The sequence below is a fragment of the Echeneis naucrates genome, chromosome 6 (genome assembly GCF_900963305.1).
Source record: "Echeneis naucrates chromosome 6, fEcheNa1.1, whole genome shotgun sequence".
Taxonomy (NCBI): domain Eukaryota; kingdom Metazoa; phylum Chordata; class Actinopteri; order Carangiformes; family Echeneidae; genus Echeneis; species Echeneis naucrates.
In genome coordinates this window covers 23,672,375-23,696,648 of record NC_042516.1, presented here as the reverse complement: position 1 = coordinate 23,696,648, position 24,274 = coordinate 23,672,375, and the positions used below count along the sequence as shown (strand labels likewise).

Sequence of the window (24,274 nt, the reverse complement as noted above, 5' to 3'; positions counted from 1 at the left end):
ACACACACACACACACATTATGCACAACAATGACAATGACAAAGTTTTTTATGCAGATAAAAGCGAATATGCGTGTGTGTGTGTGTGTGTCTGTGTGTGTGTGTGTGTGTGTGTGTGTGTGTGTGTGTGCAGCTCACAGCCTCAGGTGAAAGCGCTTGCTGCTGCTTCCTCGCAAAGAAAAGTTTGTGTGTGTGTGTGTGTGTGCGTGTGTGTGTTTGTGCATATGTGGTTGTGTGTGAGAGAGGAGAGAGAGGGAAGTATCAAGAGGCGGGGGGGGGCAAAGACAGGAGGAGTAGGAGGCGGGGCAAGGAGAAAGGAGGAGGGTTCGGGGGCGGGGCTTGTCCAAAGAAGTCTCAGAGCTAATGCTTTTCTGAGTCAGTTGAAAACAGGACCTGAATCAACACACACACACACCCCCAAACACACACACTTTGTGGAGTATCAGCGTACTGAGCAGGACGGACAGAGGGGGACAACTGCACCTGTCCCACAAAGAGACACACACAGACACACACACAGGGGATCAGACCGGTCGTCCTTATGTGTGGATGGGACCAAAGTTACTCGGTGAGTACAAACATTTTTTCTGTTTGACCAAAAGAAGAAGAAGAAAAAAAAACTTCTTTAAATTTTGATTTCAGCAATTTATGTGTTCAGATTATGCAAAAAAAAAATAATGTAAATGAATCTAATTAAATGCTTGCTTAAATGATTTTTTTTTTTGTGTAACCTTTGAGGTGCTGGTTTCTGATTGGAAATCCGCAGCGCTTTCCTTATTTCTGAATTTTGAATCTGGAAAAAAAAAAATTACAAAAATGCCACGCTGTTTTTTTCGCTTTAACTCAGACTTTGTTGTGTTTTCCCAAGTTTGCTCCCCCTTCGTTTTTATTGCAGACTTTGAATGGGTTAGTATTTAATTTTAAGATGACAAATTTATCCAAAAGAAAAAAAAGTGTCCAAAGAAGAAAAAGCCATGAATTAAAATAAAAAAGGTCGGTGAGTCTTCTTTTTGTTTCTCGCCCGTTTGGTTGGTGGTTGAACTCTTATTTAAATTGGACCTTATTTTGAAATTTCCTGTGCTTGTGTGCAGACTCAGCTCTTATATTTTCAGTTGGTCTAAATGAGATGTGAATTGTTTCTTGGTTCTTGGTTTCACTATTAGTTCTCGATGTTGCAGCTGTTATGCAAAGAAAGTTCTGAGTTATGCTGAGGGCTGAAATATTCAGACAGATTTCCATATCTGGCCTGATCATTCTTTTTCTAAATGTGAAATTAGAGCAGGAGGTGCTGTTGTCCTGTGGGGGAAGCTGCAGCCGCTGTCAGGGGGAATTTTCAGCTCAGATAAAGATTCAATGTGAATTAGCTTCAGTCTAAGTTTTAATGTTAAAGTGAAGATATGTTGTTTTATTGTTCTTCTCTGTGCAGCGGCTCCAAAGCAGCATTTCTCCTGTTAAAATGCCAAAGTGAAGCTCACCGCTCATATAATTGTGTGTCTCCTGAACGGCTTTTATTGTGAAATTGTTTGGTCACTAACCAGATGAGGTGGAAGCGTCTTGTTTTTTTTTTTTTTTGTATTTTATTTTAGAGAGCGTCTTTTTTTTTTTTTCTTGTGGCTGCAAAAGAATTCACAGATCTGAGTGTGGTCACTAAAGATCTGCTGCTTTCCGCTCGTCTGCGTGGGACGAGTAGCATGTTTGTCCCAGCAGTGGATATCTGTGTGTGTGTGTGTGTGTGTGTGTGTGTGTGTGTGGGATTGTCTTGGGTGGGATCACGTTTGAAGTTTTGTTTGCGCTGCTGTGCCCCCCCCACCCCCCACAAATGGAAAAGTTTTGGCGCTCCCTTCCTCATCACCACCATCACCACTACCGCCACCCCTCCTCCTCCTCCTTTGCTTGTCCATTACCGACACACACTCACACACACACACACACACACACACACACAGGCTGGGAGTCAGGATGATTTGCCGGTTCCGCTGCAGTGCCACTCTGCTTCCAATTTTAGCTTCATTCAGACACAGACAGCATTTCCTTCCTCTGGCTTCAACCCCAAGGGGGAGACAGGGAGGAGGGAGGACACAGAGGGAGGACTCGGGAGGTTTCAGGTCCGGAGTCTGGAGAAATCCACCAGGACTGAACTTTCTCCTCCACACAGAAACGCTCATTTTCTCTGCGTGTAAAAAACAAACCAAAGAAAAACGTACGAAGGTTCAGTTTGTCCCGTTTTGTGTCTCCTCCTCACGGATCTCTCTCTCCGGCTTCCTCTCCCTTCTCACATCTGATCAAATTCTCAACTTGTGCCATTTATGGACATAAAATCATTCTGCCGCCTGTTTACAGAGAACCAGAGAATCATTTTCATCTCTATTATGTGATTTTTTTAAGCGACGCTGTGATTTAGATGTGAAGGAAAAAGGAAATAATGTGACGACAACAGATTTCTTTTTTTTTTTCCTCCTCCAATTATGTTAATTAATAATAAAACACATTTACAATTTTTTTACAAAAAAGTGAGATTATTATTTCTGGGTAATGGATGAATGAATGAGAGTTTTGTGTTCTAATATTTGCTGTAAAACGTTGACAAGACAGTTTCCTGTCCGTGTGTAAGTGTGTGTGTGTGACAGCAGCATTAGTCAGACCCCCCTCCTTCTTGAGTCACCATACATAATAATCCCCATTCTCCTCTTTTTTCTCTCTCGTCATCCCTCTTTCCAAGTTCTTCTTTCGTCCTCGTTCTTCTCTTTCTTTCATCCATTGTAATTATTTTTACGCTTGCATTTTTTCTCTTTTTCTCACTTTCTTGATTTAAAATTAATTTTCCTGCTTGATTGGAAATCTTTGATGAAAGGAAATGAACTGTGAAATGAATCCGTCTTTCTTTCTTTTCCAAGGCGACCTCTCATAGCTCGGCCATGTTGACCAGTGAGGGGGCGCACACCATGGAGCAGGACGCCGACTCGCACCACGGACCCAAGATGGCCTCTGCCGCCCCTGGCTTGGGCTCGGGCTCGGGCTCAGACGGGACCGAGACGATGACAGACACGGACGTGGAGATGGAGATGGAGGAGTTGGACATGACTCAGTGGACGGAGGGGGAGTTTGAGGAGAAGTGCACATACATCGTCAAGGACACGGCGTGGGAGGTGGGGCCAGACAGTGATGCTGCGATGATGTCGACAACCAGAGCTGAAGCTTCACTGCCCCGAAACCTGACCTTCAAACACCCGGCCGACAGCAAGGAGGTCAGACTCTACACACACACACACACACACACATGAGTCAGAGCGGGTCATGTGATGAAGAGGGGGTCGCGTCTCAAAGTAAAGCTTCACACACACACAGACACACATTAGAGAAAACAATTCGTGTGTGAAAGGCCTGGAGCCGAATTTTCACACAGACAGACACACACACACACACACACTGCAGCTGAAATGTGCACATAAGCCGCGTCTTCATCAGCCATTAAAACTCATTCATCGTCTGTGGCGGTGTGATGATGAAGGAGGCCTGCTGTGTGTCATCATCTTCCATCGAACCCCCCGGTTGTCAATAAACCTCCTGCAGTACCGCTCCCCCCTGGCAGGGGGCAGCGTTCATCAGGCGGCCCCACGTTAAAGCTGCCGAATGGTCGGGTCAGATCTTTGACTCACTTTCCTGAGAAAACTGGATTTGAGCTGCGAGTCCTCGCCTGGACCTGGACTGAGAGTCAAAAGGTCGCCTCTGACCGCTCCTGACTGATTCTTAGAAAACGTGATGGCATAGATTTTCTCATCAGGAGCTTATCAGAGAGGAAACTGAAGACAGAGATGAGGAGAGAGAGGGAGCTGATACACTATCAGCTGACAGAGAGAGAGAGGAAGGAGGGAAAGGCTGAGCTGTGATCAAAGGAGAGAGAGAGCGAGGGAGCATTGTGAAGCCTGTTAATAAGTCCAAAAAAGCACTCATGGACGTGGGGATTTCCCGCGTCACCAGGGAACAAGAGGGTTTGGGAAAAGCGTTTGTTTGCGTGGGTTCTGCACGAATATCATCCACGGCTGGAGTCGACCCATAATCCCTCACTTTTCTCCTCCTCCTCCTCCCATGTTGTGTTTTTGGGACTGAATCAGAAGAATACAAAAAAGGCTGTTTCCCCCCTGAAGCATGCGAAGTGGCAGCGGTTTTGGTTTGATGTGGCGGCAAGTGGAAGTGTGGCGAGAGAGAGAAAGAGATTTGAAAGAGGAGATTTTACAGTTTTTCTCCTCACACACACGTTCACGCACGCACACACACTTCTACGGCGAAGTGAAGCGTGAAGTCGGCTCATTAATCACCGTCTCTGTTGACAGATGGCTAATAGTGTGTATCTGTACGTCTGAATTTGTACATGCAATTACACTTAATTAGGCTTGATTACATGTCAGTGATGGAAGCGCACAATGGTACAAAAACAAACACACACACGGTCTGCACCTGTGTGGTCAGAAGCATTTCTTATCTGGCTGAACGGCGTCACATCTGTTGTTTTAACGGCGGATTATTACGATTTGTGTCATTTTTAGATGAAACGCACACAAGAGCAACACAAACAATCCACTTCAAAGTGTGTCTGTGTGTGTCTGTGTAGGTGGTGGGTGTCTGCAGCAGAGAGTACATCCCCAAAGGAACTCGCTTTGGGCCCCTGGTGGGCGAAATCTACACGGCTGACAGCGTCCCCCGAGATGCTAACCGGAAGTACTTTTGGCGGGTGAGTGCATCAACACACACACGCACACACACACACACACATGGAAATAGCACATTCATACAGACACACACTTCCTCAGAAGCCAAAGGGACCCCTTTCTGTGATGTCAGTCAATGGAACAGGAAACTGGGCTTGTGAAAAACGGGGATGTGATGTCACCTTTACACAAATAACATGTCACACTGTGGTTCCTGTAAGTCCACATACACACACACACACACACACACACACACGCACACACGTTCTCACATACACACAGTCGCCATTCGGCAGAAAACGCTCACCTCCATCACTACCGGTAACTGACAGTGAGAGTACATACTAACAAACCACTGACATGACCACTGCCTACACAACGTGTGTGTGTGTGTGTGTGTGCGCGCACACAAAACCACAAGCACACAAACTCAGAGGTGTTCCATGCTCACATCTCACTTTCTCTCACACACACAATGAGCTAAGACAAAACGAGAGATCGAGATAGAGAGAGTGAAAGAGAGAGGGGGAGGAGTTTTGTATAAAAGACGATCTGCTGCTCATCATCATCAACACAACTCAGTGTGTCTTCGTTTGAGGGCGATGAAGGTGACAGGAGGAACATGGTGAGGAAGGAGGGAAAGATGAGGACGAGTGTGTTTAACTCTTCGTCGTTTATTCATCATTTTTCATTTATTTTTCCAGGTTAACTCTTATTTCCTTATAAATGCAGTAATTTCTCCCATTGATCGTTTCATTTAGTGATTCAACAAATTCTTTTTTTCTTGAGAAAATACTCAACATTTTTTATTTGTGAGTCTCTTCATTTATTTAAAAGTTAGCCAAAGGGTTAATTGTGAACGGTTAGTTTGTTAAAACCTCCGTTTCCATTTCCTTTTTTATTGGAGTTATCTTTAACTAATGTTGAACTTCTCATGTTTCCCATCAGATCTACACAGACGGTGAGTTCCACCACTTCGTCGACGGCCTGGATGAGACCCGCTCAAACTGGATGCGGTACGTGAACCCGGCCCACTCGGCGGCGGAGCAGAACCTGGCGGCGTGTCAGAACGGAATGGAGATTTACTTCTACACGGTCAAGCCCGTTCCAGCTGGCGCCGAGCTGCTCGTGTGGTACTGCCACGACTTCGCACGACGCCTCCACTACCCGCCGTCAGGAGAGCTGATGATGCAGAAACTCAGTGAGTTTTTCTTTTTGTGTCAGAGGTCCTTATTTTGAAGTCGGGGGAAGACTTTTCCGCAGACAGGACATTTTTATGAAATGTGTCACACTCTGAGCTGCTAACATGAAAAACCTGAAATCAATAGATGACGTAGGCGTGTGTGTGCGTCTTGAGTGTGTCCTGTCGCCACTGTTAAAGCCTAACGGTGTGTTTGAGTGTAGCTGTGTCTCCTTCCTTTCTGAACATTAACCTGTCATTATCTCACACACACTCACACACAGAGGCACACAACCGACAACCTTTCATCTCTGTCAGTGCCATCGTTTGTATTTGTGTGTGTGTGTTTGTGTCTGCCAGTGACAGTGTAATTACACAGACAGGGGGATATGGCCCCTAATGCCAGTCTTACATACTTAAAAACCCGCTTTTAACATGAAAGCTCACACACACACACTTGCTCTACCTCAATAAAAGAACCAGAGACAGCGTGTGTGTGTGTTGTGTGCGTGTTGTGTGACTGTGACCTTTTTATGGGAAAAACGTCTAAAAGTTGGCGTCAGATTTCTCCCTCCTCCCGAAGAATCACATAAATGTTTGACAACACAAATTAATCTTATACGCACTAATCAATATTTGGACTACGTTAAAGCTCTTCTGAGCTGAAAACTCTTTAAAGTGGTTTAAAGGCAGCCAACAGTTATCCAGCGAGCTGATCAAAGAGCGAGAGAGCTAAGAGGAAGACAAAGAGAGAGAGAGAGAGAGAGCCGAGGGGTTTCCAGGTGTGACTGCAGGCTAATAGCAATAGTTAAGGTGGCAGAAGGAGCAGCAGCTCCAGTCTGAGCGACTCCACTGCCTGGGGAAAAATGCGCATGGCCCGGGGGGGAAAAAAGGCAGGGGGTACCCCCAGCCCCCCCACCTCCACAGCCAGTGTGTGTGTGTGTGTGTGTACAGTATAGTGTGTTGTCTTTAATTAGCTTCCTCTGTCATTTAGCCCCACAGGCTCCCGTTGACCTGCCTCTGACTCGGATGCAGATTTTTTTCACCTTATTTTTCTTTTTTTTTTTAAAAACCTTAACTTCAACTTTCTAAACCTTTTCCGGCCGTTAGTGCAACCCACAACAAGTTTAAAAGAATTAAAAAAAAAAAAACTAAAGTAAAATCTACCTAGTCGAGTCAAACCAAGAAAACCCTCATCTACATCTGCATGAGGTTAAAAGGGCGAAAGGTAAAAAGAGAAAGCAAAAAAGAATTAAACCCAGTTATTTAAACTGATGTTTGATCTCCGAGTGTTGAAGGAGAAGTGAAAAACTTTGGATGCAAATAGCAAAAGTGTAAACAGAGAAAATACAGAAGACACATTTTTCATAGTTAGTGTTGTTTCCTGACACCAAACAGCTGATTCACGCTTTTTCACTGCAGGCTTTTCCTTCGTCCTGGAATTTAAATGTGCGAATATTTTTTTCAGGTCGCAAATGAACCAGAAAACATCCTGAATTGTATTCCAGAGCAGAACGATAACTCCGATCTGCTGCGTTGTGTTTTTGGGATTTTAGGTCTTTACAGCACAGTCATAGTAAAACCAGACGCGTGTGTGTGTGAGTCTGTGAGAGAAAAATGACTGAGCGTGCACCGCAGTCTCACTCCCTCACTTTCTCTTCTTCTTCTTCACTCTTTTTTTTTTTCCAAAGTTGTGGAGCATTCTTCAAGTGTTAGCACTTGAAAGCACCTGTCAGCCATGTGTGTATGCACGTTGTGTTCAAAGACACACCAAAACATTCACACCCGCTCTTTTCATCTCAAGCACATGCAAGCTCACACTGTGCGAGTGTGCGTTGTGTTGTGTGTGTGTGTGTGTGTGTGTGTGTGTGTGGGTCATTCACTCTGATATATTTGCCACTTAAAAACGAGCTGAGAAGAAGGTGGAGGAGGGAGAGGTGGAGGTGGAGCTGCCTCCCACCCCCTCTGTTGACTACTTGAACTTCCTGGCAGAAGGGCCGTGTTGACAGATTGATATCTCCAAGATGGCCGCCCTGTTTGTTTTCTGGAAGTAAAAAAAAAAAAAGAGGGAGGAGGAGGAGGAGGAGGAGGAAGGCTCGCTGATAACCTCAGTGTTTACACTGCTGCTATACTACTGATGCAAAGGTCACTGAGTGTGTGTGTGTGTGTGTGAGAGAGAGTGAATCAGTCAAGAAAATTTCACCAGTGCTGGCACCCAGGATTTACTATAATGACACACACACACACACACACACACACACACACACACACACACACTCCCCTCTGGGCGACCTCATGGTAAAACGTTGACTAGGCAGTAAACGAGCTTACAGGTAATAGATGGCGGCGTTTTAAGGGACCAACTGAAGCCGTTTAACAGCCGAGATGTGCTGCTAGATGACATCTCAAGGCTTTTAGAGTGTGTGCGTGTGTGCGTGTGTGCGTGTGTGTGTGTGTGTGTGTGTGTGTGCGTGTTTATATGAGTGAGCGCACTCCTCCTAATCCACTCTTTCATCATGCAGAGGAGACAGTAGGTGTGAGTGACTGAGGAGGAAACTAAACGTGAGCAGCCAGGAAGTTTAGGAGCTTTATCTAAAGAGTGTGTGTGTGTGTGTGTGTGTTTAGTGAGAGAGTGCACGTGTGTGTGTGGGGGTTTCACCAAAGTAGAAAAGTCAACAAATGGCCTTTGTGTGTGTGTGTGGCGGGCAGGTGGAGGCCTTTAGCAGGAAACCTTCCATCAGTCCCGTCTGTCTGCCACCATTTTGATTTTATCTTGATTTCATGGACACACACACACACACACAGCGCCCAAAGGCAGCTGTCACGCCTCACTTCCTGTCTTTTGGCCCCACCCCCCCTCCCCTCATGCTCGTTCGTCAAATCTGTCAACCTAATTGGTCTACTGAATTACTGATGGCGTTCCTTCACTCTGCTGCGCACACACACACACACACACACACACACACACACACACACACACACAGTGAGTCTTTCAAGGAATATGAGTCTTTCTATTGTTAGAGAAAATTCCAATCTTGACTTAAACGTTTTTTAAATGTATTTTGGAGGACCCTCTCTTGTCTTTGTGACCTCCCGCTGACCTCGTCTCCTCGTGTCTCCACAGAACAGTCCCTTTTGGAGGTCAAGCAGCAGCAGGTGAGCGGCGACGAGCATTTGGTTGAAGCGTCCAGTCCCTCCCCGGTTGCTGCCACCCCCACGCCGCCCAAGAGGGAGCACAGCGTCCTCTCCATCTTGCGCGGCACCAACAGCACCTCGTCCTCCTCATCTGCCAAGAGGGAGCCCAGCAGGCCGCTCCCCACCCGCCCGTGCTGCGCCGACAGCCCCGAGCGCCCCTTGTATCCTCGTGCCCTCTACCCCACTTTCAGGCCCCACCAGCTCGGTTACCCTGCCACGCGTTCGCCAGGCAACCAATCGTCAGCTACACCCAGCCCATCGGCGAGGAGCAGCCCAGACAGCAGCCCCCAGGGCAGCCCCGCGTGCCCCGTGCCTTCCCCAGCTTCTTTCTATCCCACCGGACTGAGCTCCTACCCCGGTTACTCCCCACCATCTGCCCTACTCCCTTCACCTTTTTACTCTCCAGGAGCTCCCTACTCTCGCTACCTGCTGCCCCATCACTACCCTCTGCCTGGCAGTGGCGTCCCCACGGTGGGAGGCATCATTCCCAGGATGCACCCCCTTCACAGCAGCCTCATGTCCCTCCTGCCCTCCGACGCAGCAGCGAGGCGCTTCCTGATCGACCCCGTCCACCCATCCTCCATTTCCGCCCACAGAGACTTCCTCCTTCCGGGGCCCACCAGTGCCTTCTCAGTCGCCACCTCTCTGAAGGACAAAACGGGGCCTCAGCACCCTTACCCCGGGCACCCTCACCTCCATGAACCAGGCCGCGCCCCCTCCAGCGGCTCTCCGACCGCGGGCACTGCACCTCCCAGTGAGCGGATGCCCACCAAGCCTACCTCAGCCCTGCTGGGCAATCCCAGCGAGCACCGCGCCGATGAGGAGGCCATCAACTTGACCAAAGTGAAGCGAGGTCCAGGCTCAGCGGGCTACAAATCACTGCCCTACCCGCTGAAGAAGCAGAACGGCAAAATCAAGTACGAGTGTAACGTGTGCAGCAAGACCTTCGGGCAGCTGTCGAACCTGAAGGTGAGACTCGACACGCTGCCTTGTCTGAGGCAGACTCAGAAAAGATGTTTTTTTTGATGATTGGTCAAGCCGAGCTTGCCTAAAAACACAATTTTCATTCCATTTACAGGTTCATCTCAGAGTCCACAGCGGAGAGAGGCCTTTTAAATGTCAGACCTGCAACAAAGGTTTCACCCAGCTGGCCCACTTGCAGAAACACTACCTGGTCCACACAGGGGAGAAGCCGCACGAATGCCAGGTGAGAGGTAGAGCCGAAGATGGTCTTCTTTCTGTCATTCAGGCCGACAAATTTGATATTATCGGGTCACTGCGAGTCGCTGACATTCGTTTCCTCTGTCGTGTCTCCTCGTGCAGGTTTGTCACAAGCGTTTCAGCAGCACCAGCAACCTGAAAACTCACCTTCGTCTGCACTCGGGGGAGAAGCCATACCACTGCAAACTCTGCCCGGCTAAGTTCACCCAGTTCGTCCACCTCAAGCTGCACAAGCGCTTGCACTCCCGCGAGCGGCCGCACAAATGCCCCCACTGCCATCGCCACTACATCCACCTGTGCAGCCTGAGACTTCACCTCAAGGGCTACTGCCTGGCGGCCAGCTCTGGCTCCAGCAGCCCGGCTGCCTTGGAGGAGATGCACCGCGCCAACGAGGAAATCGAGCGCTTTGACATCAGCGAGCATGCTGAGCGGCTGGAGCAGCTGCAGGGAGGGGTGGAGGTTGAAGCCATGCTGGAGAAGCAGGTCCTGGGAACGCTCTGGAGGGAGGCCGACCTCAAGTCCTCCCACTTTCATCCCCACCGCAAGGGCGACCCCACCGAGCTTCTGCCTGCAGGCTACGGCGCGTACGAGTCCCCGAAGGAGACGTCGGTCATCAAGATGCGGCGCAGCAGCCCCGTCCTGCCGCTTCCTGCCAACATCACTGTCAAGCAGGAGTCGGAGGATCACGCTTAAATGACCGTTGGCGTGGAGGCCGCCTGACTGACAGTGGACTGCGTTGCCAGGAGCAACCGCTGTAAATAAAGAATGATCGACATGGTGGTCATCCGGAGTGAGATCACGACCGCGTCAGGTTTTCAACCTATCAGGGACTCACATACTCAGGGCTACAAGAGACACTGTCCCATGACTACTTAATGTTTTATTATACTTAGAGACAATCATCTATCCAGGACTTAATTTTTAATGTAATTAATATAATGCTATTATCATTATTGTATTATTTGGTCTCTATTTTCAGATGTCTGTCTTTGTTTTTTTGATCAATTAGTTTGTTATATAATCTCTTTAATTTATTATATTTTGTATTTGTTGTCTTTAAAAGCAATAAGTGGACTTGATGGTTACACTGACAGGGTGAAATCGATGTAAAAGACTTGGTGTCTGTTGACTTTGTTTCCTCTGTGGCCGTTTTTCTGTAGATATTCACTCTCTTTCTGCCTCCATCTGTCCTGCAGACCTCTGACCTGTCGAAGCAGAGGTGTCTACTCTTCAGGGTTTAATCTATTTAAATTAAAGAGAAGAACTAAACCAAAACAAAACGAAGTACAGCAGGTTTAAAAAGGGTTGAAGAACTTGCCAAAGTGTGGCACATAAATTAGTTCCATTTTTTTTTTTTTAGCTTTATTTCAACCATGATGCCGAGCTTCCCTAAAGAGTGTCTGCCGTTTCTGATGCCTACTTAATTTAAATGAAACAAACAAAAGGGCATTTTTTTGTATATTTTTCACAACAGTTACCTCAGTGTGCGTGCGACGATATGAGTGTTTGTGTGTTTTACGGGACAGCAGCTGAAGGCAGGAGCTTTCTATTTATTTTGCTTTTTTTTTTTTTTTTTGCTACTTGAAGAAGAAGAAGAAGAAGAAGAAACCAAACAGAAGCGGAGCGGCGCCGCCCGCTCAACATGTAGCACATAACGGACACAGGAGGCCAAAGAGCCGCCTCTCCGGCTTTCCCTTCGTTTTTCCCGTCTGTCAACAACCAACAGGGACGTGAGCGAACATCCTTGGACTTTGGGGACTCACTCGTGACGCTAGTTACCAAAGTTTGTGTCTTTAATTTCAAACTTAGAAGGAGGAAAACAGCGAGGCGGAAGGACTCACGCATCATTCTGAAGAAAGGAAGATGAACTGTGTGTGTATGACGATGAAGTGTTGGCTCTTTAGCGCTGTCGCTCTTTCTTTTTTTTATATTTTTGTTTTGTTGTTCTTGTCATTTGTTAATACTTCAGGGGACAAAAAGCCCCGCCCCCGTCTTCAACTGTCCGCTGTCTCAATGATGAACTGGCCTATACCAAAGCACCTCGGCCCTCTTTTATGCACTGCCCCCCCCAACTGACTCTTCATCATTGTGTATGACTGAAACTGGTCTTGATGGCATTAAGACTCACCTTAATGTTAATGTTCTTCATCTTTCTGACCAAAGCTTTTCTTTGTCTCTGATCACCGCTTTAAACTCCCCCCGCCCCCCAAAACGGACCGTCTCTGTTTACATTCTGGTTTACATACTTATTTATGTGCAAAAATTGTAAATTATGATATAAATGTTCACTGATCAGATCTGAACTCTGCGGCTCTGCGTGTTTTGTTTGTTCTTCCTGTGTTTTGTTTTAACAGACTTAACAAGCCTTATACCTGAAATCCATCTGAGCACCATCAGGCTGAAGTCTATGGGAAAATGAGTTTATGGTCTCAGTCTGAAATACAACATGATGCAAATTTTTTAAGTGATGCTCCATTTAGAGGGACACAGAGCAGGAGGGGGCGGGGCCATTGTTGATTGACAGACTGTACCAGCCAATCAAGATATAGCACAGCACAGGTCAGTTCTACCTCCTCTAATAATGGTTCTTCCTCCTGGTTAAATGAAAAAAAAAAAAACAAAAAACAAAAAACAAGATGGGCGAAACACAAATCAGTTCACAATGGAAGGCACATAAATATTAAATATAAACGCTCACATGGAGATCCTGAATCAGGTTTAGAAGCTTTAACCACCGAGGCGGCAGCGAACATCATATATCTTTATGTCCCGGTCCGCACAGCGCTTTAAGACCGGAGCAGGAAACGGGAACGCCGCTCCGTCTCTTATCTCACATGATCAGGGGTCAGCGGTCAACCAGGGTATAGAAATTTATCCCATTAGGAGCAAAAAAATAATCAAGAACAATTTGTGGTTTGAGACTTCAATATAAGGAGGGACATTTTCCCATAGACTTCAAAACAGTCTCCTTGTGCGTTTTCCTTTGAGCTGAAGATGAGTGTTTCTATCTTTAGTGTGATCTTCAGCGAACGACTTTAAAAAAGAAAAAACAGAATGAGATTTTTTTTTTTTTGTCATTAACACGTAACTCCCCCTCTTCACTGATTTTCATATTTTAAGTCAACGTGCGACATTTAAATTTCAAAACTTGGCTCATTCTCTTCAGAGCTTGTCAGAGAGGAAGTGATCGAACAGCCTCCGCCTCCATGTTTATACAGATCCCTGAGAGAGTAGACGAGTCTCTGTATGAGCGAGCGGTATTAATCCGTTACCTCATCACCCGACTAAAAACACTCGGCGCGCCCCCACCCTTTGACTCAGCATCTTTCACTTTTGCACACAGCATGGCTCTTTCCTGTTTGTTCAATCTTATTATTACTATCAGGGAAACTTCTCAAGTCATCCATTGACACAGCGAGTTCCACTACCTCAGTGCCATGACGCCGGGGTTTCACAGACCTTTTCTGACCGGGGGAGGAGGACTACTAGCGCCGCTGGGGGAGGCGAGGGGAGGGGGATATCCCACGGTGGCTCAAGAGGCACATATCGAAACGCTGGGCCCGCCCTCCGCGGAGGGGATGGCTTCTCTGCGATCTGATTTCCCCACAGATTCTGATAAAGTTTAAAATTTTACCTCTTACATCATTCTCAGTGGTGACGTCCCCACAATTTGGAAGAAAAGAGACACCCAGGACTTAGAGTTAAAAGAAACTGGGTTTCCACTCCAGAGCGAATATCTTCTCTGCACATGACAGCTCGGCAGTTTCACCGTCGTCCTCTCCACAATTTAACCTGATACGTGATCAGAGAATCAGAAGCAGAAAATGACTCATGTAAAGAAAGTTCCACAACAACGATGAAATTTGGTCACTTAGAAAAAGCTTGGAACTGTGACGGTCGGCCACCTGGAGAGACTCGCCACTCTTAGTTTCAGTCGCTGCGGCCCCGCCGCCGTTTCTTCCTGATGCATCTTTCAAAGGCCTTGTTTTAATTGCAGTGCAGAATGTGTGCCCGATTTCAACATCGTTGGCAGCGGCTGGTTATGCAATCAGTTTAATTTCAACCCTGCAGGCTGGTCCTGATGTGTTGTTTCATTCCAGCAGTCTCTCGGGGTCGATCTTTCATTGCTTCGTCTTCTGCACAGTGTTGTGTAACAATCTATTTGTTTTCCCGAACTCGTTCTTTGGCAGCCTCGACAGTGACACCATCGGATCCGACACTTGGTTGATATTCACCGTTCCACCTGCGTGCTGTTTCAGAGGAAATGCGGTTTTTTAGAAACGGTTTCAGATGAAGGTCAATGCCAGCAGATGTGGCTGAATCCGCATCAAAAACAAACAAACAAACAAAGATTCCATGTGGTTGAAACAGGAATTCTGACTGTCGGTACTTCCTGTCGTCCACATGCGTGTAATAGACCTGCAGCTCCCTGCGGCACACACAACCTGCTGCTGTTCCGTGCTTGTTTTTCTTCTCCCTCTCTGTTCATTTAACACACTTCGATGTGATTTGAGGGGAGAAACTCCCTGCACTCAGCCAAACTGACAAACAAAGTTGCCCTTTTTCCCTGTCTGGTCCAAAACCAGTCCAGGTCGGCAGCCATAAGTGTCCATGTCGACGTCAGAAAGTCGAAACCTCACTGGAGTCTGAGAGTCTGACTGAAAACACATTAAACACCGTTATAACGTTGGGAGGGGCACCCTGATTAATTACTGGAAAATAAAGCTACAACTAAACAGATAGCCTGCATATTCATTCATTTTGAAAACAGCACACGTGAGCGGAGAAAAAGACAACAACACAACTAATGATGGAGAAAAATATGTTTTTTGGTTCAGACAGAACAGCAGTTTTGTTCCCGGCATTGAAAGAGAAGAAGCTCTTTTCTTTGGTCACTAAACTCCAAACGGCGGTAAATTGATCAGATTTCCCTCGAACGTCTCAGCACTGCTGGACTCATTTCAGAGAGAACACACACACATTCTCATTCACACATCAGGAAATATACATAAACATACAGAGCAACTTCAGCTCAACATTAATTGAATCATGAAATGTTTCGCAACTAATCCACAAAGCAAACAAACCGTCCAACACCCACACACATTCATATACACACACCCCGCCTCCTCCAAGCTGCGTTCCAGAATGACGCCACTCAGCACATTTTCGGAAAGCGGCTGATGTCCTCAGCAGCTGTTTTACCGTAAACACATTGCCGAGCATCATCACGCCGTTCTGTCGAGGGTCACCGACTTCCTCGAAACTCAGTTTGACAAGAAGCCGCTGCCTTTTTCGGATTTAATCGGCCAAGAGTGGACAGATGATGTTAAAGCACTGGCATATCGTAATCACGTTGACTCAGATATCTCTGCAGGAATGTCCCGAGCCAATCAGAACATGACGGAGACGATTGGGAACCAAATGTTTTCCTAAACGAAAACCACATTTCCCATAAATCCCGCTGCAGCCTGTCACCAATAAGAGCTTCACTTCCTCAGCTAATGGTTTCCTCTTTGTCTTCGCTGGAGAGAAGAAAGATGTTTGACTTGTTGTTTTTGTCTCCTTTGGCCTTCGTCTCCTTCCACAAGAAAACCTTTCATCCACAGCCACGACTCCCACATGGTGTCATTTTAGGCTTGTTAGCGACATGTTGGTCTGTTTCCGTCCACACAGATACGTCTCTATAACTGCTACGATGACTGACACGCCACGTTTTCAAGGACCTGAGTTCTGCAAAGTGACATTTCCACGTCTGTTCAAATTTAAAGCAGGTCATTCATCTTCAATAGGTGAGAGTGTCATATGTAGGAACGATGATTGGAAATGATTTCTGTGTTGTGTTTGTTCACTGAGGTTATAGATCAATTTAAATTGTTTATTTGTGTTTACGACACAGTAAAAAAAAAAATAATCAGCTGCTCTGTTATGGGCTCACAGCAGGTTTTTCTGCTTGAGCTGCAGAACTGGTCCAGATCCAGAAGGAGCATCTGGTGGGTTATATTACAAAATATTAAATATTAAAATGAAAATAGACGGCAGCAGTCAGTTGAGGAATGAATGGCCGTTGTGATTTGGGACGTTACAAACGGATCCATCTGTATCAGCAAATTCTCCACTTCTACAGTATAGATTTACTTTCTGAACAAAATGTTTGCCAGATGATGAGCCGGCATGCAGAATCAGAAGGGGAGATGTGAACGCTGTTAATAACGGGGCACGTAAAAATCACCTGGAACCACAAATTGTTTCTGAAATTACTTTTTGCTTGTGTGAGGAAAAATGTACGCAAGAAAAAGTAAGATGGAGTTGGAATAAAAACAAACAAAAAAACATTGACGTGTTCTAAAATCCAAAAATGAGTTCAAGTGATGTCAGGAAGTTTATTACGCTGCAAAACTTCTGCTGCTCAACTTGAAAGCATGAAGCAGCCAGTATGAAGCGTCAGGTCTGCGTTCACCACATCAGACAGCCATAACATGGAGGTGTGTGAGCGAGTCAGAGATGTCCCACACGCCGAGACAGGAAGCGAGTGCATGAGCCTTCAAGCGCTGCTCGAGAACATGCGGCCCATAAATAACAGCTCACTGACGAGTTCGATGTAAACGGAGCTTTTTCCCTGAAGAGTCTGGCTCAGATGGAGGAAAAATAATTCAAGACCTCATGATTACATTATTTTAATCGTTTCTTGGTTGTCTAAATTACGAGGCAGGGATTCATTTCTGGCACGTCCGACAGCAATTTCAGCTCAAACTGTTCGTCACTGATGGTTTTTATGGTTTGATTGTTATGAATATCTGGCAAAAATTAGAGAGAGAAGGAAGCTGACACGGACTGAAACAGACTGAATTAAAGTCCTGAGATGAATCTGATAAAAAAAGAAAGAAGGCAGATGCAGACAGATAACGGACCTGAAACTGTGATCTTTGAAGGGACAGGAAAGGTTGGTGGGCAGGGTCTTCCCCCTCTTTGTGCGAATATTCCAAGCAGCTTTATAAAGTTCTCCTGTTGCGATTCACAAACTTCACGCAAAAGTGGGTGTTTGTTAAACTTCCAGGAATTCCTCATGTCGCCAAAATAAATAAATAAAAGCTCATTTATTTGAGGCCTCTGCTTCACATTTTGTTTCCTTTATTTCCAAAAAAGAAACAACAGATTACAAGACTGACTTAAATGTTGAGTTAAAGTTAAAATTTTAAACTCTGAATGTTTTCTGCCATTACATGTTATTTTTCTTGAATGTTTAGCATAGTTAGCATGTTTTCTTGTGAACACTTTCTCAGTGTAGTTAGTGTAGTTTGTGATATTTATTGGCCGACAGAGTGTTAGCAGCTGTGCTAATGCTAACAGTCGCTCTCTGTACTGAGTGGGTTTTTGTGATCGGTGAGGCCGGACTGAGCGACGTACCCTCCATCTGTTCATGCTGGTTATGCTAGCATTTGTGCTAATGCTAACTTCAAGTTGCTAAAGTGCCCAAGGTTTCAGGTTTGTTCAGCCCCGCCAATTTCTATGAAAGTTGCCAGGAGTGGCCTTGGTTGTTTATTTTATTCATATTTTTGGTATAAAAATATAAAGTGGACACTTCAAGAAGCCTAAGCTCTGTAAAAAGCTCTCTGGAAGCTGCTCCGTTACTGAGGGAGCTTTATTTCATCATAATTTTATCAAATCAAACAGAAAAACACGTTTTTCACAGGAACTCAAAACCGAAGGAGTCGTCCAGCGGCTTAATTATTTTGGTATGTTGCAGAATAAAAACTGGACAGTTTCACTGTTCGGGTGAAGGTGGTTTTTATTTGAGCTGAATCTGAACTAGATTAACATTTGGAGCCGACGTCCTGGCTCAAATTCTGTGAATCCTGATTTGTGGAAAGGATGAGGCCAAAAACTGGAGTGAACCAGAGACCCTTTCTGTCACAACACAGTCACACGTCCCCGTTAATGACGCGTTCCTGTCTCACACACGCGCGGTCACACGTGTGCGGTGATTCAGCAGAAGGCCGCCATCTTGGCCGCCCCGCCTGCACCTCGTCTCCGCGTGCCTTCCACATGTTCTACACGTCGACATCGTTCCGATCACCCGTCGCCATTTCTCCACCCTGTTGCCCCGGTAACAGAGGAAGTCTTTACCAGTTATCGTGAGCTTGCCTGCTCCACGGTTGGATGGTGAGTCCAGATGGGCGGGGTTTAGGGCGTGGCTGAGCTGTTCTGATACTTTAACCTGATCTATGATTCAGACCACATGCAGGTCGCCCTTTAGACCCTTATGGACCTTTAATCCTTCAGAGAAATGGGCTTTAAATCTTGGCCCATATTTTGAAGGCCCAGTCAGAGCTTTGCAGACAACCCACAAGAATTTAAGTCTGATCTGAGATCTGCCTCCCACATGGACACAGAGTGAGTCAACAACAACTTTTGTTGCTCTCTGTGTGTCTATTATTGTGTGTATGAGCTCATCTGAGGGTGAAGACGGTCTGCAGCCAGTCAGGAGCCAGCGAGCAGTTCAACTCGATGTCCAGACCTCCAGGCGAAGCAGCTATTAATAATGGTGTGTGTGTGTGTGTGTGTGTGTGAGATCAAAGCATGAGCCAACCAACCGCCATCGTCCACATCTTCCTGTCCTTCACTCGCTCTCTGTGTGTCCGTCAGTCTCTCTCTTCAGCACCTGCCTATTAGAGGGCGACAGGGTTAATAACAGGTTGTGTGTCTGTGTGTGTTTGTGAGAGAGAGTTGGAAGAGGATGACTGGAAGTAACACAACACCAGGAAAATCACCAGGAAAAAATATCTGCACTCCTGTTGTGACTGTACAGAGTAACATGTGGCCAAAAGTATGTGGACACGCCTCACCTTTCTTGTTACCAGCGGCGGGAAATCTTGATGACATCACAACAATAAATTGTGCGTTGAGTTGCTGGGGGATGCCAAAGTCCAGTCAGCTGCCGTTAAAGCGCTGCAGAAAGAGAAAGGCGGTCAGCTGACACACATTCTTTGTTTTGATTTTCCAACATTTCCAAAAGCTGCACTGTGACCCGTCCAGGCTGGACCCCACCCTCGCCCTCGCCCTCGCCCTCGCCCTCGCCCTCACCCTCACCCCCGCCCTCTGTCAGCTGACTGATCCTCCAACTGGTTCAGGCCTCAGTCCTGGTCCCGTGCTGGCTCTGCAGTGTTGAGGCTGGAGGGGAAGTTGTGTAGTTCTGGAGTTTTATTGCAAAGTTTTTGGTTTGATGGGCAGAAGAAGAAAGAGAGAGAGAGAGAGAGACAAGGACGACTGATTAAAGCTTTTCTCAAGGACGGCATAAAAGAAAGGACGAGAGACATTTGATATGTGCGTGTGTGTGGGAGAGAGAGAGAGAAACGAGTGTACCGTGTCTTTTTGAATCATTACAAACTTCAAAGGCTGTCGCTCTCGTTAAAAATGGACGTCCATCCCTCCGTCCTCTCAGACAGAACCACAGAGAGGAGTGTGTGTGTGTGTGTGTGTGTGTGTGTGTGTCACACTTCCCGGAACAGGGAGACAAAGAAACTCGCTGGTTCTTTGGACCAGACTTAGTTTCTCGGCTGCCGAAATAAAAAACTGCACCAATCTGTTTGACTTCTCGTCGTCATAAATGGATTTTTGAGACGTGCATAGATTCTTCCTGAGCTGCAGACGTGTGATCTGAAAGTGTCTCTGACGTGCAGGAAGTGTCAGATTTCCATCAAAGCAAACTTGTGCTTACTAAATGACTGTAGGTATTTATTAGGAACTTTAAATAGATACGATCAGGTCTTTGTTTACACACCAAAAACTGCCAGATGGACTTTAAAAAGTGCACATGTACTTTTTCTTTTTTTACTCCTTTAAAGCTCTTGGATGAGCCTTCAGTGAGACGGACTGAAGGTGAACTCAGGCCACGTTTATCTGCTCAACTTCGCTGCTGATGGACGTTTCTAATGCAGATTAAGGTTTCACCTTCCGGGCAAATTATAAACAGAATAGACAGAACAGTCTCATATTGAAGTCTATGGGAAAATGTGAAAGTTCCTCCTGCTCCCTGTTTATGGTTTATGGTCTCAGTCTCTAGTTTACAGTCGTCAATACAACATGATGTAGATTTTTTTTTAAATGATGCTCCATTTAGAGGGAAACAGACCATAAAGCATTTATAGCCTCCTTAATAATCAATAAAATGCCAAATGCAGACTTTTTCTCATTGATTTTCTGCATGAAGGAACTTTGTAACAGATGAGCTCAGATTCTCCAGCCATCAACAGGAGCCAACGCCTTATTAAAACTAGATGGGCCGACGCAGGAACGAAGGCCATGTGGACATATAATCCACGCCTCATTTGAACAGCGTTCATCTGGGGCTGGAGACGAGGAGCGGGCTGAACCTCCAGAGTTCTACCAGGTGAGCTGCAGTTTTGTGCTTTCAGCTGTGTGTTATTGTTGTCTGTCGTTCACTCAGGTTATTTCATCTCGTTACTTTATTTGTGCGTTCATCCTTTTGTCATCTCTACTGTATCATCACAGTCGCACTTCAGCTCAGCAGGAACACACTCCTACACACTCACAGTACAGCATGTTGTCATTTTCACTCTGTCCCAGTCTGAGCTGTGTGCGTCTGCAGCTTCAGAGGGGGAACACACTCATGACTTCCTCTTCATCACTAATCACTCTCATCTGTTGATCTTCTTGATCTCGGTTCTCAGCAGATTGCAGCGGCCCCCTGAGACGCCTTCAGAGCAACAGTGTGTGTCTCTGTGTGTCCATGTGCATCCGTGTGTGTCTATGTGTTTCTGTGTGTGTTTAATGAAATCAGCCAGGACAGTAGGAGACTGAGTCGATGTCGGAGTGCATACTTTGTGGTCAGGGCTGATGGTTAAAGCGTGGGACTCTCTCTCTCTCGCTACGGCTTCGCGGAATCGGTTGGAGATCAGTTGTCCAGTAAAGTTTTGTCTATTTTTGGAAGATTGTGTTTGTGGTTGTTATGGAGACGTAAACAAACTGCAGAGTAAAAACACGGTTTGATGCTGATGTTGACTGTTGGTGACAGATTACCAGATAAGAGCGTGAGCCTGGAGGGAACGGGATTTCCATACCAACGCATTGGAGAGCACAACAATCAAATATCGATTATTTAGAGGTTTAACGATCAAATCTGATTGGATGGCCGACCCGGCAGCCATCTTGGTATTCTGAAACCGTCTGTCCGTTATCTTCCCGGCTTCCTCGTGCTGATACCAGCTGACGCTGGAAGAGGAAGGGGGGGGGGTGGGGGGCAACAACAGAGACAAGCAAACACTGGCGCCTGTGACAAATTTACAGCCAGCAGTCAACCATTATGGAGGCCTTTGGACGGTCGAAGTTGGAGGGACATGAGGACAACGTCCCCAAAATGCCCAGCAGCTTTGAGCCGGGTGTCAACCCGCTGTGGCGTCATAACTTCATCAAAAATAGAAGTTAAAAACAACCTCCTGTGAAGGAGGAGACGGTGAACCAACCCGTTCTGTTTCCCTCTAAATGGAGCCTCGTTTGAAAAATGAAATGAAAAATCATGTTGTGTTGAAGACTGAGACCATAAACTCATCAGGGAGGAGGATGGACATTTCCCCATAGACTTCAATATTATCTGACATCAGCTGCCAAAGGTTTGGATGTGAGAAAAAAAAATTCAATCAAGAATAATAATTTTTGCTTTATCTTCTCAGACTCTTCAGAATATTAACCTGAATCTTTCTTTTAATTCTGTGAGAAAAAAAAAAAACAAAGATGGAAACATCACGGAGGACGGAGAGAATTAAAAAAACAAAAAAATGAATATTGTATCGAATAGCTGCTCTTCATTCTTGTGCAGTTGGTCTGAAACCGCTGAAGCAGGACTCCTCCTCCTGGGTTTAATCACAAAGACCCTGATGATGATGTGCTTTTGACTAAAATCACTCAGCAGGCAAGATGGTGGACGGGTTCGAATATTAAAAAGGAAAAAGAAGAAAAACAAAAAACAAAAAACTGCCTCGTCGTTTTACTCAGAAAAATCTCTGATTCGAAGACAAGAACCACAACCAGAGATGGAAATGTAGCCCTGCTAACCTTCATTCCATCCAAACACCTCACTGCCCCCCCGATTTCCCACGTCCCCCCGCCCCCTCTGTGTGTCGTACAGTACGGGGGAGGGATGGCAGCTCGGGAAATCCCATAAACCTGTGTCAGCAAGATGACAGAGCGAGAGACTCACAGCACTCACTTCTCTACGTCTAGAGCTGAAATGTGTATACAAACACACACAAACACATACTTCACCCCACGCCAAGGCCCGGGTCCTGACTCAACGCCATAAAACTGCCGCGGTCCTTCCAATCATGCCTGGCGATGTCAGAGGCGATGAGGAGGCCTGATGTGATGACATGATGTATGACATCACACAACATACACACAAACAGACGCTTTAAATGAGCAGACTGGCGGTGCGGGAGAAAAGACAGGCCGAATTCCTGTGGACGTCTTCTCACACACACACACACACACACCTGTAGGGGGGCTATAAATGATCTCTGTAATTATCTACACACTCACACCACACTGTACAGTTTAATTCTGCAAAGCCAGGCTTACACAGACGCACACAGACGCGCACAGACGCGCACACAGTGACAGAGCAGCCCGGGGCCGTCTGACAGGACAGTTTAGTGGTCTCATTAGCAGCAGCTCGAGAGCCAACAGATAATTAACCAGAAGAGATGAAGAGAGCGAGTGGCAGCAATAAAACATGAGAGAGATGATCTTTATGGAACGGATAAAGTGAGGGGATGGTTTTTTTTTTGGGGGGGGTGGGGCGACTTGGTCTTGGAGTTTGAACCAGCACACAACACAGTCGGACACTTTCCCTGACTGAGGTTTGATGAAAAGGAAGAAAAATGATCAGTGGCGGATCGGTCCGCTCAAAGGAAGTGTCCTCCTTCGGTGCTTCGTGGATCCAAAAATTCATCACAGGAATGAGAATAATGTCACACTTTTAAAAATAAATCCTGTTTCATCTCAGTTTAAATTAAAATATGTTGTTGTGGTTGTGCGACCACACCAACCAACGGCATGGCCATGATTTACAGCAGACACCCTAACCCTCCGTAGACCGGGTCCTCAGGGCGTCCCTCAGGGCGTCCCCGTTGAATTGGGACTCGAGCACATCACCAGGTCACCTGTCAGAGACCTCCAGACGGCTCGATGCTGCCGTTCCTTCTCAACCACAGAGGACAGAGTCCGGCATCGCCACATCAGTCCTGGTCTGCTCAGTCTGTCTCCGTCAGCTTCTCCCCTGCACCTTAAGTCTGACAGATGACTCCTTATTTTGAACTCCGATCAAATGCCCACGTTAACTCCTCGTACTTTATCGCCAGCAGTTAACTGGTTAAAGAAATAGTTTCTATGAACTCCCGCCGGACCAAATGGGTATTTAAAGTGAATTCCTTCAGCTGAGCATGACTGCAAACGTTACTCAGGTAACGCTGCTGTTGGCACCGAAAACCTTTAAATGAAGGAAGGTGATATTTTCAATTTCATTTTCATCTTCAACTTTCAGGAAAGTGGAGGTAACTGAGATAAAATATGAGATGACTGTCGAAAACTTAAAACTGGGTCCACAATCTGTGTAATAAATCTCAGCCACAGTGAAACCTCTGGACTGCAGGAGCTGCGTTTTTATTCCATCCAGGTTCTTCAGCTCATCTGAGTTCGGCTGCGACTTCCAGACTTCCCTCTCCCCAGCTCCTCCTGGGGGATCCCAGACCCCTGAAACAGATGGGACATGTCGTCCCTGCAGCGAGTTCTGCGTCTAGCCTGAGGTCTCCTGAAGAAACGGTGCCAAGGACGAATCCTCATCAGATCCCTTGATCACCTAAAGTCAGCACTTCCTCTCCTAACACCTCTAACACCTCCAAAACCTCAAAGCAGCGCTTCCTGTGAACTTTCAAAGAACTTCTTTAACACATCTACGG

At 46.3% G+C, this 24,274-nt stretch overlaps 1 protein-coding gene and 1 long non-coding RNA gene across 2 annotated transcripts; one reads left to right on the top strand and one right to left on the bottom strand.

The window, feature by feature from the left end:
• Positions 1-392: 392 nt before the first annotated feature.
• Positions 393-12,604, top strand: prdm1a (PR domain containing 1a, with ZNF domain). The gene is made up of 7 exons (XM_029505037.1): positions 393-567; positions 2,894-3,244; positions 4,609-4,728; positions 5,654-5,906; positions 9,010-10,049; positions 10,159-10,287; positions 10,404-12,604. The coding sequence occupies exons 1-7, from the start codon at positions 541-543 to the stop codon at positions 10,992-10,994; spliced, it is 2,511 nt and encodes an 836-aa protein (XP_029360897.1). The 5' UTR covers positions 393-540; the 3' UTR covers positions 10,995-12,604.
• A 5,049-nt stretch (positions 12,605-17,653) lies between these two features.
• On the bottom strand, positions 17,654-21,570 carry LOC115045309 (uncharacterized). Its single transcript, XR_003840873.1, has 3 exons — positions 19,386-21,570; positions 19,148-19,250; positions 17,654-18,967 (listed from the first exon to the last, which is right to left on the bottom strand). It is a non-coding gene; the product is annotated as an uncharacterized LOC115045309 (long non-coding RNA).
• Positions 21,571-24,274: the final 2,704 nt, after the last annotated feature.

What these genes read in the sequence shown, in the direction of transcription:
- prdm1a (XM_029505037.1), top strand. Translation starts at nt 541, where the DNA reads ATGTGTGGATGGGACCAAAGTTACTCG. An exon ending in ACCGGAAGTACTTTTGGCGG is followed by an intron (nt 4,729 to 5,653) that starts GTGAGTGCATCA and finishes GTTTCCCATCAG; the next exon opens with ATCTACACAGACGGTGAGTT. An exon ending in AGAAGCCGCACGAATGCCAG is followed by an intron (nt 10,288 to 10,403) that starts GTGAGAGGTAGA and finishes CTCCTCGTGCAG; the next exon opens with GTTTGTCACAAGCGTTTCAG.